Source organism: Orbicella franksi, chromosome 15 (assembly GCF_964199315.1).
Source record: "Orbicella franksi chromosome 15, jaOrbFran1.1, whole genome shotgun sequence".
In the NCBI taxonomy this organism is placed as follows: Eukaryota; Metazoa; Cnidaria; class Anthozoa; order Scleractinia; family Merulinidae; genus Orbicella; species Orbicella franksi.
In genome coordinates this window covers 9,919,401-9,936,900 of record NC_138159.1, presented here as the reverse complement: position 1 = coordinate 9,936,900, position 17,500 = coordinate 9,919,401, and the positions used below count along the sequence as shown (strand labels likewise).

At 40.7% G+C, this 17,500-nt stretch overlaps 1 protein-coding gene, 1 long non-coding RNA gene and 2 pseudogenes across 2 annotated transcripts in view; 3 read left to right on the top strand and 1 right to left on the bottom strand.

Annotated features, from left to right (window-relative positions):
- The first annotated feature begins 2,571 nt into the window (after nt 1-2,571).
- Nucleotides 2,572-6,249, top strand: LOC145470444 (uncharacterized; annotated as a pseudogene).
- A 3,561-nt stretch (nt 6,250-9,810) lies between these two features.
- LOC145469203 (putative thiopurine S-methyltransferase) lies at nt 9,811-11,126 on the top strand (annotated as a pseudogene).
- A 2,473-nt stretch (nt 11,127-13,599) lies between these two features.
- Nucleotides 13,600-14,792, top strand: LOC145470466 (histamine H2 receptor-like). The gene has a single exon (XM_081454283.1). It carries the CDS (start codon nt 13,875-13,877, stop codon nt 14,790-14,792), a length of 918 nt encoding a protein of 305 aa, XP_081310409.1. The 5' UTR covers nt 13,600-13,874.
- Nucleotides 14,793-14,906: 114 nt separating this feature from the next.
- The window catches only part of LOC145470482 (uncharacterized), a 3,406-nt gene continuing 812 nt past the window's right edge, over nt 14,907-17,500 (bottom strand). Inside the window, exons 1-2 of the long non-coding RNA XR_014042491.1 lie at nt 16,983-17,500; nt 14,907-15,056 (exon numbers count right to left, since the gene is read on the bottom strand). The exon at nt 16,983-17,500 is cut by the window's right edge and continues 812 nt beyond it. This is a non-coding gene — a long non-coding RNA (uncharacterized LOC145470482). The remainder of the gene's footprint in view (nt 15,057-16,982) is intronic.

Here is a 17,500-nt window from a genome sequence, read left to right as displayed (position 1 = left end):
CCTTTGCTCAATAAATGAGACTCAAAAAACAAATGAAGTGGATGATTTCAGTAGCAATCATAACTTTAGATTTGAATTAAATGGAATTCGGGTGTGGAGAGCTTATGGCGTACGGAAAAGTAAAGTAATTCCCTACCAAGACATCTCCGCAAAGCCCCAAGGTCCAACGGATCTTGTTGTAGATGTAGTCCTTTTCGCAGTCAAGGAAACTCGATTCCATAAGGCTACGTCAAGTGATGACGAACAAAAGCAGCGATCTCTTCATCTGCTCTGAACCTGGATGTCAGATGGTTTTTAAGAAATTCAGTGAGCTTGAGAGTCATCTTGACGTTGGCGAACACCACCAAGTACGCCGGGGCTCCGAAACGGTGTGTGACAAACTCACAAGCCTCGCAGTCAAGCTGTGCGGTTTACGGATGAGGTTAAACAGTAGCTAACCACGAAATTCGACCTCGGAGAGAGAACTGGCAACAAAGCAGATCCCGGAAAAGTGGCTGCAGACATGGGAACATTGAGGAAACCAGATGGTTCGCGGATGTTTGAAAGAAAAGACTGGCTAACGAAAAGTCAAGTGCAAGGCTTTTTCTTGAGAATGGCGGCCACACGTAGAAGGCAAGGGAACCACGAGGTGCAGATAGAGGACGTGTACGCAGAGGAGGAAGAGCAAGAAAGGCATGGGCTACTGGAGAATGTAGCCGCCCAACTCAGTCCTAGACATCCAATCTGCTATGATTCCTACTGCCTGACCTCTCACGAGACGAGAAACTAGACAGTTTCAGTGTAGTTATGTTGAGGGAGATACTTAGAGAGAGGGAGATACTTGTTTTGAAGTTCTCTTTGCTGCAAAAGATCGGAAAAAGAATTTGGTAGTTAACCTTTCCAAATTCTTAGAAGGATGTGAATGTCGCCGTTAGGAAAACAAGTTCACAAAGTGTCTTCTTCAGAATGTATTGGGCGTTGCAAATACGGCTAAACGATTTTTTTTGAACGAAAATGGTTTTAACAGCGTGAAATAATGGTAAATATATTGTGGGGAATCGCAGAACTTTGTGTGGCTGTGTTAAACTAGTAGTACTGTCAACTTTATTTGCCTTCTTGCACGCCATCGGAAACACAGTGAGTAGAATAAACATTGAATTCCAGACGCCCATTCTGTTCTTTTTTTTTTCTTTTTGCTCGCAGAACTATGAACTCCCTATTGACACATCGCGGTGTAAACCTGCACCAAATTTGCATAAATTGAATTCGCTGAAGAGAACTACTTAAGCAACAATGCTGGTATTAAGAGATAAACGCTATTTCAAAGAAAATGAAGCCAAAGATAGAAAGCGTGTAATTCAGCATGAAAATGTTGCAGTCATTGTTATTGCAACTTTAAAACAACGCGGTAATACGTAAGACTGTCACTGACATGCTAAAAAGAGATGATTAACGGTTCTAGTTGTTAAATATGAGAGTCCTTTTACATATAGTCCAAACCTTAATTATTTGACTGAATTTCAGAAACAGCTTTTGGGCCGGACTGCAGACGCTCATTTTAGCCTATAAATTCCCAATTGGAAGAATATTTCGTGAATTTAAGGCTTTTCATGCCTTATCCAGAGCAAAAAGCACGTTTTGAGAATATTTGCTTCAAGATAATATTTCATGCGGGAAACTTAGGAACAATAATCGGTGCGAAATTGTGTCACGCAAGCTTTCGCAGCTCAATATTAGCTATGTTGATCGAACTCCTGTAGTTCCAAAAGGTTAGTGCCCAAAGTTTTATTTCCTCTTATCGATACACTAGCCTTAGTACTAAACATGGATATTGATCAGGGCTCCAGATCACGTTACACTTTTGAGAAACACTTCTTCAACCAGCAGCATGACCGCTTAAATTTTGAGGCTCCCTGTGGGGCATTTTCAAAAAATCATAACTAATTTTTCTTGAGCTCGATTTTAAATATTTTACCGTTAATCGAAAGAAAAAATATGAAATAAAATTATCTGTAAGTTTTACTGTATTTGAGTGAAAGCGTAATTTTTCAGCTCCTTCAGTGCAACGCCTAAATTTGAATCGAAACAGAACGGTTTTACGGTTTTGGACCGTACTCGGAAGTCGTCGCCAGAAATATTGAAAAAAGCCAAATTATATTTAACAGACTCCGTTCGAAATATATGAGACAAAAAATGGTAGGAATTTCCAAGTTAGTGCTTCAAACCATTTTTTAACGCCATCAGAAGGGCGAACCCCCTAAAGAAACAATAAAAGGGGCCTGGGTATACCCACAAGGCCCTGGGACCTAGATCTCGTGGTCCCGGGATGCTTCGGTGGCTTTTTTCCTTGTGCTTCAAACCATTCAGTAAGTATTTTGCTTTTGCCCTGTTTTTTTACAAATTCTAACCGTTTTTTAGGGTTTGCCTCTGTGTTTTTACACAGTAAGTTTCTTTTAGGTGATATTTGTCGCTCTACAGGATATTTAAAATCGCTGAACATGTCTCATAGAAGACACAAGTCGCGAAAAAAGTCTCGCTCTCGGTTGCCATCTTCCCGCCAAAACTGACGTACGTCATGAAGGGTCCCCGCCGAAACGGCGTAAGGACGAAAACGATTCACTTCAGACGATTCTTCAGTCGATTGAACGTCTTTCCAACCGAACAGACTCGTTTCAGTCCCGTGCAAATCAGCCAGAAACTATTGCAGATACTGATGATGATGCTTTGTCCATTATGGCTGGTGAAACGTCAGGCTTTGGGATTAGCAAATATTTGGCGACCGAAGCGTCTTTTAAGACTGCTACTACGCCCGTTGGGCACCCGTTGATCCTATTCAGGCACCCGTAGCGCCTACTAAGGCACCAACAGAGTCTAGCAAGACATCTGACGAAGCTGAAAACTCAACGAAATCTAGTGATGGTCATGGGCCGTTCGACCCAGTTGCCAAGTCAACCCCCTGGAAACCATCAGCTTCTTTCTCCAAGTTTCTGGATACTACTTTTTGGAGAAAATTACATTTTATCTTACCAGCCATCTCTTGCTATTTTGGATGACTGGGCGACTCCTGAAGTGGATGCACTCTCTGCTCTACAACCCGAGCAACAATTTAAAGTGAAAAAGTTTGTACAATAAAGGGATAAGGAAATGTTTAATGTTCAGTGTACTTTCTTAATTGCCACGGGCCCACTTTGTGGTCTTCATGATTGTATCGAAAATGATTCAGCTCCGCTTTATGAGGAAATCGAAGTAGCTTTTGAACAAGTTCTTTGCCTTTTGGGCTCCGCCAGTGCTCAACTGTCTATCCTGAAACGACAGAGAGGCCTCGCAGTCAAAAACCGTTCGAGGACAAACCTCGCGGAACTACCTCTGCCTAATGCAAAATCATGGCTATTTGGAGATGATTTCCCCCTCTTAGCCTCAAAACATGCCGAGTTGTCAAGGGGTCTCACACACACAAAAAATTGGCACAGACTACAGGGAAATCCTTTTCTAGATGTAGTAATAGTTCCCAGTCTCAAAGCAGACATCGAGGAGACACCTTTAACAAATATAAATCCACTGGGTATTCCCACCCTTCTAAATCTCTGTCAAATTACTAAGGGCCTCGTTCAAAAAACGGCTTTTTCGTCCCCCTCCCCAGAAGGGACCTCAGCCAGACTCCCAGAGTGCATGGTGTCTTGGAGAACCCTAACATCGGACCCGCAGATTCTCTCAATTGTTTCAGGTTACAATATAAGTTTCCTCAAAACTCCTTTTCAAAAGTCTCCACCATTTATCCAAACATCGGGTCAGGAGGCGCTCCTAATATCCCAGGACGTGAACGAGTTATTGCAGAAAGGGGCCATACATAAGTCCCCTTTTACCAGAGACAGTTTTTTTTAAACAGCCGCCTGTTTCTTGTATTCAAAAAGGATCTTTGCGTCCGGTGATACGTTCTTTGAACAAGTTCATTGTAAACGAGCATTTCTAGATGGAAAACCTTAGTTGCCTAAAGACGTTGCTTTTACCAGAGATTTTATGCAAATATATGCAGACTTAAGAGATGCTTACCTTTCTGTGCCTGTTCGCGAGTCTTCCCAAAAGTTCCTTCGCATCTTTTGGAAGGGAACATGTTACCAGTTCAAAGCTCTTCCATTCGGCCTGTGTTCAGCCCCCAGAATTTCTACGAAAGTTCTAAAACCTGTTGCTCCATTCCCGAGGAGGAAGGCCATTCGAGTCCTTATTTACCTGGACGGAGCTGTGAAAAATACTCAGCTGGTAGTGACTCTCCTTCAGTCCCTACGCTTTAAAATAAACCTGAAGAAATCATTACTGATTCCAACACAAGTAATAACCTTCCCGGGTTTCCAAATCGACTCAATGTGCATGATAATATCACTCCCGGCAGAAAAGGCCAACAAAATTCTAGACTGTTGTCTCCGGCTGCTCGTTTCTCAAAGTTTCAAATTGCGAAACCTAGCAAGTTTAATAGGCCTGTTAGAGTCCTCGAGACCAGCCATTTGGCGAGCTCCACTACACTTTCGTCACTTGCAGTCAGATCTGATAACAGGCCTACAAATGAACCAGGAGTCTTACGACGCTTTGATTGCCCTGTCACCGAGTGCCAAAGTAGAACGAGCTTAGTGGTTGAAACACACCCTCAATGCAAACGGCAATCCCGTGGACCTTCCTCCGCCGGATATGATCCCAACTGACGCTTCCAAGAAAGGTTGGGGTGCAAAAGGATGGTCACAAAAGAGTCTCTCCAACACATCAATTATCTAGAGCTAAAGGCGTCCTTTTTTGGCTTTACTGAAAAACCTGTCTCAAAGGTAAGTCTCACCTAACCGTATCTGTCTGGCTAGACAACACTACCGCCATCGCTTACATCAACAACAAAGGGGGGACACGTTCCCCCAACTTATGACTCTGGTCTTAGAGATGTGGGATTGGTGTCAGGAAAGAGACATCCTTTTGATAGCTTCTCACATCCCAGGAAGAGACAACGTCTCAGCGGACAAGAAGTCCAAAGAATTCAAGGACATAGGCGAGTGGAAGTTGGTCTCAACAATTATTCAGCCTTTTCTGCTGAATAGTCAGACGGATCTGCTTGCGAGTCGTCTAACAAACGAACTCACGGATTACATCAGTTGGAGACCCGACCCTGGAGCCATCTACACAAAGCCTTTACGATAACCTGGGCTCCTCTACGGGGCTATGCCCCCCCCCCCACTTCAATCTGATATTCAAAACCCTGACGAAGGTAACAATCGACCAAACGGAGCTAATTCTCGTTGCTCCAGTTTGGCATGTCCAGCCTTGGTGGCTGATTCTACTGAGACTTCTATATCTCAGCCCGTGTTGCTACCGGACGGTCCAACCCTCTTAACGGACCCGACCGGCCTGAACCGAGTTCATCCAATGTATCCTCGCCTTCACTTGGCCGTGTTTCACATCTCTACTAACGTTTCCAAGCTGAAGGCATTCCAACAAATGTTGCTGATCTACTCATTGCAGCTACTCGTACTTCCACCTCGTCGTATCACTAGACGGCAAATTGATTATCTTTCGTCATCTATAAGTGACATTCTAATTTTCTTAAAAGAACTCTTTAACGAAGACTTAGCATACCGATCACTTACCGTCCTTCGTTCTGCTATTTCGTCAACTCATCCAAAGATAGACGGTTTTTTCAATGGGTCAGCATCCTTACGTTACTAGGTTCCTTAAAGGAGCTCCCAATAAACGTCCTCCAAAGCCCAGGTATTCCCATACCTGGAATGCTGATGTTATGATTAAATACATGATTTCTTTGGGGGAAAACAGCGCCCTATCACTTAAAGCTATCTCAATGAAGTTAGTCACCCTGTTTGCATTAACCTGTCCTGAACGGATTTCCACCTTGGCTTTCCTGGATCTCAGACATTGCAGCGTCCTTCCAGAAGGGGTGTTTTTTCAAACTCACCGTCCCTAGAAAAACTGGCAGTGCAGATAAACCATCGGAAGCATTTTTTTCCCGCTTTGACCAAGACAAGAAGCTCTGTCCCATAGATTGTTTTAGACAATATCTAAAATCATCCGGGAACGTTCGACCCGTTATCCCGTCTTATCTTCCCGATTAGTTGTTTATTTCATTTAAACGCCCCCACAAACTGGTCACTTCTACATCGTTGAGGCGTTAGCTACGAACCTTTATGAGTGCAGCAGGAATAGACAGTCACGTTTTTCAGTAAAGCTCACTCTGTGCGTGGGCATCTACGACAGCAGCTGTCAATGCATTTGTCCCGCTGTCGACTATCATGTCAATTGCCGACTGGTCTTCTGCTTCAATTTTCAGAACTTTTTACTATAAACCCTTGTTTTCTTCAGACTTTGCTACTGAGTTGTTATCCTCACAGTAGATCTACTTGTACACTCAGCTATTCTTCTGCTGAGTTTTGTTTTATACATATAATATATATATATAATTTAAATGTTTTGTTATGTGGAACCATGGCTGTTTTATTGCTCTTAGTAGCAGCGTTAAAAACTACCATTTGTTGTCTCGTATATTTCGAACAGAGTCTGTGAAATATAATGAGAATTATACTAGGGCCGCGAAGCGGCCTGAAGTTATAATTGAAATTATATGAGCAGATGAAGTGAGAAATATATGAGCTTCCCACCCTTCTTCCCTTCCTCCTATGGAGTCTCTCTTTTGCCTGTCTATTCCATGGCGTCAAAAAGCCACCGAAGCATCCCGGGACCACGAGATCTAGGTCCCAGGGCCTTGTGGGTATACCCAGGCCCCTTTTATTGTTTCTTTATGGGGGTTCGCCCTTCTGATGGCGTTAAAAAGTGGTTTGAAGCACTAACTGGGAAATTCCTACCATTTGTTGTCTCATATATTTCTCACTTCCTCTGTTCATATAATTTGAATTATAACTTCAGGCCGCTTCGCGGCCCTAGTATAATTCTCATTACTGCTATTTTTGTTTATCATACGGACTAACTGTTTCACACAGAAAGTTTGAAGAAATCATCCATCTTCTTGGGATGGCTCTGAATTTGCTGTGTGGTTTTCGTTTGTTTGTGTTTTGCTGGACTCAGTATCATGCGGATCTTGAGCAGATGTTGAAGAAGAATCACTAAAATATTCGTCAAAATAGACATTGAAAGATGGAAACTTCCATTAAAGTAGGTCTTTAGTCAGTGAGGGTGAGAAAAAGATGTGATTTAGAGCAAAAAATAGTGCGATTCGTGAATAAATCGCACCACTGAAAGCCAATCAGGTTGCAAGGATAACCAGTGATTTCAAAATGGATTTAATAAATACTAAAACTCGATAGAGAAACGGAGAACATGTTTTCTATTTCTTTAAAAAAAAACTGCGACGAAAAAAAGGTGAACAGCTTGTTAACTTTGATCATCAAAATGTAAATTCTCTTTGCTCGCGCCATCATGCATTACGTCAACAGATCGTGCTAGTTCTGTTTGTATCGAGTTCCAGAAACACGATTTTTACGTATTTTCTTAGGACTGTTTTCTAATAAGCAATTAGATTAAGAGCTCGAGATTTCTATTTAAACAATAGAGTGTTTCTGTCGAGGAACTATCGGCTGATAGTTGCCCCGCGGACATTTGATGTTCTTAATACAAATGTTCGCAAATATGCTAGTTTTAAGGACATCAAATTTCCAAAGCGCAACTATCAGACCGATAGTTCCTCGACAGAAACACTCTATTGTCTTTATTGCTCACCACTAAATTTTCTTCCGTGCGCCAGTTCAAAAATCATATTGAATAATTTTCAACTTTTTTAGATGAAAGCCGTGAAAGCCAAATGTAAAATTTGAAAAAGAAAACAAACAAAAACCCTCTTAATACAAATTCAATTGTTTATTTTCTATAAGCCCGCTTGTTTACAGAAATATTTTCACGGACGAATACTATCCATTCGGGTAATTTCCTCGGACGGGCAATATGGGCTGATAGTGTCTCTTCATGGATGAGCACTATCGCCTCACGTGATCAATTTAAACCAATAAGAATCGGAGAAAATTTAGTGGTGAACTATCACGCATGGAAATCGAGAGCGAATAATTTAATTGTTTTAGTATAAATCTACTAGTCGTTCAAAACTTGATCTACATCCTCTTTACATACACTTCGAAAACGCCAAGAAGCAGCCGTCATTTTGTTAACAACGACACGCTGCTACGCTACTCACTATCTATCACAGAATTGATAGTGGGTAGCGTAGCCAATCAGAGAAAGGCATTCTGATAGGCGGAACGCTAGTACATTTGCATTAAAACTCGATAGAATCACGGTACATGTTTTCTATTTCTTAATTAATCAACGCAAGTTTGTCTCTCTTCACCTTTAAAAGACAAGGAAAGCCACTGTAGGTATATTCAATTGGGTTTTTGAAGTTGTGAAAGTTTGCTTGGCTGTTTGTAGCAATCGCGCGTCATCCTGCTTGTCTCTCTCTGTACAATTTTAAGCAAAAAATGAGTCAATTTCAGTCAAGTTTACCTATCTCAGTCGTTGCTGGATTTGAGACAATTTCTGTGGAATACACTTAACGAATTTCCTTGCTATCTGCTACTCAGTTTACGGTAGAAAAGTCTGATTTCGAGTGATTCGTAACGACTGACAGTTATTGTTATGTAGTACAACTTCAAACTTTGGACGAAATTTCACACCGGAAAAACACTTTTGGAGAACTTAACTGGTGAACTAAATGGAACTAACATAAAGTAGCTCGAAATAAATCTGTTCTTTAATACATTTTTTTAGGAATGGTTAGTAGATCGTGACTAAAACACCACACGAGTACACACGAGTAACATACGAGTACGAATAAGTAACATACAAGTAACATACGAGTAGATACAAGTATATACGAGTAACATACGAGTACTTACGAGTAACATACGGGTAACCTACCAGTACATACGAATAACATACGAGTACATACAGACACATACGGTAATATACAGGTTATATACCAATAAATTGGTTACATACAAATATATAGGAGCAACATACGATGGCGGGAGGGTAATAAAATGAAATGTACCATTTTTCTCTTTACATTTCATTTTCGCATATGCATCTTGCACACACCTGCGAGCGCGCGCAAGTGCCACACACGCGCGTACCACACCCATGCGCGTGTGCCACATACATGCGTCCGCCATACGCGCACCACACACGCACACACAAGCCTAGGCGCTGATGTGATATGATGCGACGTTGCGCGTAATAAACGCAGATTACGACGCTTGCACACAACATTTAGCGCGCGTAAATACCTCATAGAATTATATTCCTCGAAGTAATATGTGTGTGGCGTGCTGTTCAATGCATTGAAACCCTCTTCCTTTCCCCATGTAAGGAGTAAAACTTTCAAATTTGCAAATTTTTGTTATTCTTTTATCATATGTGCATTTAAAATCTATATATATTTTAATCCAGATCAAATTTATTGTTTATGAACAATAATTCACCCTTCCATAGTGCAAGTCAGAAAACGGTTCAATAAAGACTGGAAACAATAATTTTACTTTGAAATGAATTTTCTACTTCACAAAGTGTTAATCAATGTATATTGAAAATTGAAAAAAATGAGCTATAAATTCTTTAGGCGGGTGACTGTAACCAGACATACTCGGGAACTGCAACAAACCATAGCGCTATGAAGATAATGACAGGCCTACACGGACTTCCCTCGTGAATTGTGGTAGCGATGCATTTTACTCGTATGTAATCGTATGAACTCGTATGTTACTCGTGTTTACTCGTATGTTACTCGTACGTTACTCGTATGTACTCGTATGTTACTCATATGCACTCGTATATAGTCGTATGTTACTGGTATGTACTCGTATGTTAGTCGTATGTACTCGTGTGCTGTTTAAGTCACAATCATGGTTTGTAGACTACACGCAAGCCAATTCAATGACAAAGTTGCGTAAGCAAACCTACTTGTAAGCTAATTAATCGCAAGAAAAAAAGATAACCATGTTATTGGCCTGCTTAGGGTCGGTCCGTATAATGAAAAACTGTGACCTTGGGATTGTGACCTCGGTCACAGTTTTCCACTATAGTTTATGGACCTCCTCAAGCTACGATGGCCGAAGACCAAGAGTTAATATGTATATCACAAGCAAGCAAAAATTGGTAAAATTGGCTGGCATAGAGAAGAAGTAAATGAATACCTCATCAACTACGTGGGCGAACTCACTGGTGGAAGGTCGAACCACGAGTGTTCTTTCCCCTGTGTGGGAAATCTGTCGACATGCGGTGGTTAGCTGACCAAGGACACACTATTGTGGGAATGGAGGTAGCTAAGAAAGCAATTGAGAGTTTCTTTACAGAAAATAACCTGACTTTTACGCTGGAGTCAGTGAAAATGGCCTCAGGCGACGAGCCAGCCGAAGTCCAAAAAAGCAAAGAGAAGATCACAATCTTTTGCTGTGATTTGTTCACCTTCGAGGAAGAAGATGTCGGTTGGAAGTTCGTGGTTCCTTGTCTGCGATCGTAGCTTCAGCTAGAGACCGAGGCAAACGATACACGAAGAAAATGCATTCGCTTCTCGCCAACGATGGAAACTATATGCTGGAAAGCCATTACTACGAGATTGACCGTGGAATTAGGCCGCCGGCTAGCATTTCCAATGAACTAAGGAATGAAATTTAAGGGGAGGGTTTTACCATCAAGGAACTGGATGCTGACAGACAAGGGGAAGATCCTAATAGATCTTTATCCTTTGCTCATGACCGCCACAACCATTTGTTTAAACTGAAAGAAAACTAACGAACCACTACCTTTTTAGGCGAGGGTAGGATGCCAGGCGATTTGTTTTGTTTTCGAATTCACTTGGACTAGGATAGGAAGAAGCTTTAAAAAGTGCTTGATTTTACTTTGTTCACTCAGTAGTTACTGTCACGTTCGAATACTGCCGCAGTATCGGTCACGCCAAAACACTGCAGGACCGTGCAGACTGAGTAAGTTTCCCATACAGAGCCTTTTACGCGTTTGTCTATTGAATCAAAAGTCACATACATACTGCGCTCGTGCGGCCTGTGGATAAATGACAAACTTTTAATGTATCGAACACTCTTTTGTAACTAGAACCAAAAACAAAACAAAACAAAAATTGAGTCAAAATTAAAGGCCCAAACAAGTGTCTGCAGTCTGCATGGTCTACAGTGTTTTGGCGTGATCGATTCGCGGTATTCGAACGTGACAGTAAGAAATAATGAGTGAACAAAGTCGACGCAAACAAATAAAATCAAGCACTTTTTAAAGGTAATGGAACTTGACTCTAGCTTCTAACTGTCCATGAAGACAGCCAATTTTACTCTACATTTTTGGGGATTGTTTATTTTGGGGTTGCCTATTGAAACTGTCAGTGGAGTTCAGTTGGTTTTACGACAAACATGACGTCGGCGTGTGCATGGAATTTATAGCAGAGGGCAGGTCACGGAACATTAAAGATTTCTTCTTTTAGAGGTTTCCAAATCTTGATCCAGCTTGTTTTGAAGGCTAATCCAAGAAGACGATTCTTCCATAGATATAAATATTCAGGTAAGTATCAGCTAGCATAATTCAAGTTCGCAAATTTCACTGGAGTTCGTTAAGAAAGAAATTCGAGTTTTTTCGCTATTTCCAAGTCTAGTTGATATTTAGGCGAAGCTGCAATATGGTCACGTGATAATAGTCAGCGGATACCTAGTTTTTGAGTAGTGTCAGTTGACCATAAAATGGATGTCCAATATCAAAGATGTACGCTGTTAACTAAGGCCACGTGTCCTATTAGCTTGAGTATGGCCGCTATTTTGCGCGACGTCATCGTCGTCGTCTTTCTGCGTACGCGCCCACGAGCAATACCGTTAGCCACTTTTACCATAAGAAAAGCGATTCACGGGTTTCAACGAGTATGGAGCTCCGCTTGGCGGCCCTTCGGCTCGCCGGAGCTCCGCTATAAAGATAGGTTTCAGCCAACCGTGTTTGAATTATAAGCACTTAAAACTAAAACTAAATGTGTTTTTAATAGGTTGTATCGTTGCTATGGTACCCTTTTATGCCGTTAAGATGACCACAGCTTGTTTAACAACAATTGGCAATTTGTGTGATACCATTGTTTTAACATTACAAGTCAATTAGGTGTAGTATTATAGCTACTGACCGTTACCGGCCAGCTGAAAAACAAACTCGTTATCAGGGCCTTTTCTTTGGAATTTGGAAGGGAAAATTTGCAGGGAAAAGGCCTGGCAACCAGGTTGAATGTAAACATACAAATACGTGATTGCAATTTCCTATGGTCCTTGTTTACATCTGCCATAAGACTTGACGCAGTTTTGCTTCCTGTGCCTCAATCTGACCTCGGAGATTTTTGTTCAGATCTAATTTTAATTTATGCAAATATAAAAATGTACTTGAAGGTAAACACCTGAAACTTAGATGTCGAGAGTAGACATAAACACTAAGGAAAGTTATAAGCTGAGAAACATGTAAGAGGTTGATACCTGACACCATCCTCTGATATTAGCTTATCTTGATTTATCTTTTCTACGGGCTTGTCTTGACACATAAAGATGTGTGTCTTTTTTATATTCTTTATTGATGTCACGGCAATTTGCAATGTTTGTAAAACCAAGACTTTGAGAGGCTCCATAAACAAAATTTTTATCAAACGCTCCGAATGCGTTATCAATTCTTGACATGTCTCGCCTGCCACACATATTGTCATTTGTTTTTATAAACATGAATAGGTGATGGACAAATTACATGAAAAACGTCTTGACTGCGATCGTAAATTTCACATCTGTTGCTTTTTATTGGTGTGTTTTGCGTTGCACTATTGCTTAATGTAATTTGCATTTTTACTTTAACATTTGTTTTTTGTTATTTCTTCATTATATTCTAATTGCATTTAAAAGTGATTGACCCACCCTCGCTATCCCTGCCAAAACAAAATATTTAGAATTAGCTTTTCCAATCGATCCAATCGATCAAAGGGGTTCAATATTTCAATTAAAAAGCCGAAATGTGTCTTTTGATTTTTTTTTTCTACTACGACTCCATTTTAATGATAGCTCATATTGAGACGATTAAAGTCCCTCAAAGTTCTAGTTAAGTGTTTGCTAGCAACTTCTCATTTAAAACCGCTTCAATATGCAAATTATCCGAAACTGTTCCCCATACATTTTTTGGAGTATTAGCCACAAAGATGCGCTTATAACTTCCGGTTCGCGGCTTCGCATGTCACGTTAGCACGTCCATGTTGTTTTGCGTTCTTTCTTCTGTTCTTCTCTAATTTTCGAGCAAAAGAGAGACTGCTCGCCGTCTACCATTCCAGTTGAATGGTTCACATTTCGGAATTTCAACAGTTCAGTGGTTATTCCGAAAGTCTTCCCTTAATTAAAATTTCCGTTCCATCTGCCCCCGGTTCGAAAGATCAGAGGCAAATTTCAGCCGATGAAAATTAACATGTATTTTACTTGAGTCGCAGTAGGGATTTTGAGTCAAGCGACTTTAATTTAGGTGATGGTAAATTACTGAAAAAAATGGGATCAAATCAAAGGGAAACCGGCTTTTGTCTGAGAACGCAGGCAGTTTAAGTTAACCGAGTTCTAGTCAGCGGGGATCTTCTGTATAAATAACAACTTAAATTGTCCGTTTATTTTGGATAAATAATGGCTGCTGATTGATACATCTGAAGAAACCGTCTGGGTGAAAAGCATTTCCGGCACTAAGTGGAAACAACGGCTGTTGAAGGATCTTAATGGCTGGGTCTTAACGTTCATGTTGCCTTGCTTTTCCCTAAAGCAAGAAAAAACGTCAAAGAATTATTCTATTTACTGTTGCCATTTGTGGAAAAGGTAGCTGGCAGTGGCAAGTTAATTATATCGACGCAGACACTGATGATGAACGACACCGGAAGAGACAGCAATGGATCGGTAGATCATAGTTTAAACAATGAAAACGATGCGAACCCCAAGACTATTCTCACGATAATCTGCCTTCTCAATGTTCCACTGATGCTCATATCCATTCTGAGTAACGCTGTGGTATTGGGCGCCATCAAAAGAACGCCATCCATTCGCTCAACGTCGATGACTTTGCTCTGCAGTCTCGCTGTTTCAGACCTCCTAGTTGGTGTCATTGGTCAACCGATATACATTGCTGATCTACTGACAAAAAACAGTTTCATCTCTCAACTGTCGATAATGGTAGGGTTCTCTGTATGTACAGTTTCCCTCCTCACAATATCAGCTGTAAGCGTTGATAGACTTTTGGCTGTTCACTTTCACCTTCGATACCCTACCTTAGTGACAAAATCTCGCGTTAAATACACTTTGGCAATAATATGGTCCATCAGCTTCGTCGTATCGGGTTTCAACCTTTGGAGAAAACGTGTCTATCACCTTTTGGTAGCGCCAGTGATCTTCGTTTGTCTGATAATTTCCTCATGTTGTTACATAAGAATTTATCAAATTGTCCGCCGTCACCAGTCAGAGATGCGGGCTCAGCAGCTTTCAGTTCAAAGCAGCAACAAGGAACGAGATGGTAGGCATGTGGTAGAATTAAGAAAAAGTGCAATAAACACATTTGTATTCTATATTGCTTTAATTATATGCTATAGTCCAGCGTATATTTTGTTGACACTCAATGGACTCTTACACATTAAATGGAAACCGGAATGGAACTTTGCTACCACTGTAATATTCATCAATTCAGCAGTCAATCCATTTTTGTATTTTTGGCGTCTTCCCAAGCTTCGAAAAGCAGTTGTCAATACAGTAAGACAGATGTTCTGCAAGCAAACGGAAGAGAACTAGAAGAAGAAGGAGAAGAAGAAGAAGAAGAAGAAGAAGACGAAGAAGACGAAGAAGAAGAAGAAGATTAGAGGATCTTCTTTTTCTTCTTCTTCTTCTTCTTTTTCCTCTTCCTCTTCATCGTCCTCGTCTTCTTCTTCTTCTTCTTCTCCTTGTTCTCCTTCTTAATTCCTCTTCTTCTCCTTCTCCTTCTACCTCCTCTTCTTGTCTTCTTCTTCTTCTTCTTCTGTTCTCTTCTTCTTCTTCTCCTCTTCGTCTTCTTCCTCTCTAGAATCGAAAAATATAAAATATATAATGCGTTCGAGCAAATTAATAAGGGCGAGGTACCTTTTACGGGCTAAAATCTGTGGTTTGGTAAGGTAAGATGAGTTATTAAAAAAAAATTGCAATGATTAATCTCAAACTATGAGAATAAAAACTAAAAAAATCTTTGGGGTAGCTAAACATGCTTCCACCACGAAAATCTCGATCAAAAAATTTCGCCTGTATTACAGAGCACACCCAGTAAGTGTACAGGACACCAACATAAAATTAGGATGCGCTCTTCCTTTGCTAGAACGCAATAAACAATATTGAATCTTACATGACGAAGTGTTTTGAAGTGGGACAAGAGGAGAATTAGCAATACACATTGAAGTTCCATTTACTTAATTCACTGTACTTTAAACTGTTATCATAATCATCATCGTCGTTTATTTAATAACAAAAGATATTGACAATACTCCAAAAGCGGCGAGGAGACCTTTCGTAAGCTCGGTAGCGATGAAGAACGCACGGTAGCGACTGGTAATTATTGAAAGGCTTTTGCTCTCTCTTATCTCTTGACAAGTAATACTGAGTATTTCAAAGCAACTCAATCTTGCTTTGTATCGTTTTGTTTTTGTTTTTTTGTCTTGGTTGTTGCTTGTGTATTTTTTGTTTTTTTCTTTAAGGTTGAGCAGCTCAGTATGGCTCAGCAGCTCATCCGAGCACATTTAGGCACAAAAACAATATACATATTTTCTTTTGACAGGGTAAACGATGATGAAATACTCTTCTTCAACTAATTTTTTTCCCATCATTGTGAAGCCAGAATAAAACAATAAGAGCAATTTCGCGATTTTCCCTTTTTTTTTTGCGTTGTTCTCATTTTATAAAGATTAAGCTGATTAAGATCAGTGAAGCAGAAAGCCACAACAATTCAACAGGCTAGGCATCAAGCAAAGAGCAACGTGTTGGTGTTAGCAACCATCAAAAGATCACCTTCACTTTATTCATCGTCGATACTCCTCATCTACAGTCTCGCTGTCTCGGACCTCGTTGTTTGTTTCATCTGGCGCAACCCGGCGCTCTTCATCGATACCGAGCTTACAAAATTGCATCTCGTAAAAATGTAAATGTAAATATTATTATAAATATTATTTATAGTGGTCATGCACTTAGCTATACAAGCAGTAAGCTTAGCTAGTGTACAGGCATGCCACTGAAACAAAGGAAATAAATGTTTCAAAAAATTTCAAAAACCCAACTGGCAGGAGGCAGACCAGTTTGCTATTTACAAAGCGTGACTGACCGAGGATTTGAACACGGGACGACTACCGAGAAACAAATCCCGCTAGTGGCAGGGTGGAGGCTTGAACTCTGGAGCTCCGGATTACAACACCAGCGCCCTGAACCACTCGATTACGCTGCCTCCTTTGTAATTAAAAATAAACCTCCTCTTCCACTAACTGCGTCCATTGCAATTGTACCGCAAAATGTACCTTCCATCTTGATGACCTACTCCGGCTGTTCTCGGCAACAAACACATTCTCTTTGCGTCGGTATGGTTGCACATCTCTCACAAGGACACCACAGAGCATTTTCCAACCAATCATTCAATTCAACTTGATTATTATCTCCCGCGGAATCATTAGCACGTTCTGGCTTCAAGAGCAGCCCTACTAAAGCTCAAAAAAACAAACACACTCTCGGACGGAATGACGTCACGGATATGCGGCCTGGCCTTCAAGCTCCTTTCAAAATGGCGGCCCCCAGTGTCGAACTTTTCACTTCTTTTTCATTGGGATCGCATCCACTTTAGAAGCTAAGACCAACGGCGAGTAACTCAACTTAATGCGAACTTTTTATGTCAACCAACAACTTACCTAATTCAACTGTTTAATCTTATTGCTAAATAAAATTCTGTGACAATAACGTAGTCATACACTGTACCTTTGCAATGATGGTATCATCCTGTTGGTTTATCGCCACAACCCTACCAGAAGTATTCTCTAATATAGCTACTTGACGAGCATTCATTTCTCTGTCAAATTCCAAGACGGTGTGAGTCTTGAAAAGAGCTGTGTAAAAACAAGCAATTAACTCAACAAATAACACTTAAAAAAGTCACCTGAGGTCTACTGTTAGTATGGTAGGGAGAATTTGCTACTCTAAGTATTCTAGAGAGAATTTACTATTGTAAGTACTGTAGAGAGAATTTACCGGCATGCCAGATTCAATATAGGTAGTGACTATCCGGCCTGAGGGTGAGGGGCGCAGGGGGTGCATCTCGAGTTATCTGCCTGAATCTCCCAGTCTCCTGCACAGGTCATTAAATTCCCCCTTATATGAAGGAAAGTGCTTTGAAGTACATTTTCACACTTGTTTTAGCTGATTTTCGTTTTTGTTTTCTTGATTTTTGGGGAATGTTTGTGGAATATTTGAAACATTTCTGTGGAGCTCTTTTGTTA

Bases quoted from the DNA above. Each gene is read 5' to 3' on its own strand.
- LOC145470466 (XM_081454283.1), top strand. From the start codon at position 13,875: ATGATGAACGACACCGGAAGAGACAGCAATGGATCGGTAGATCATAGT.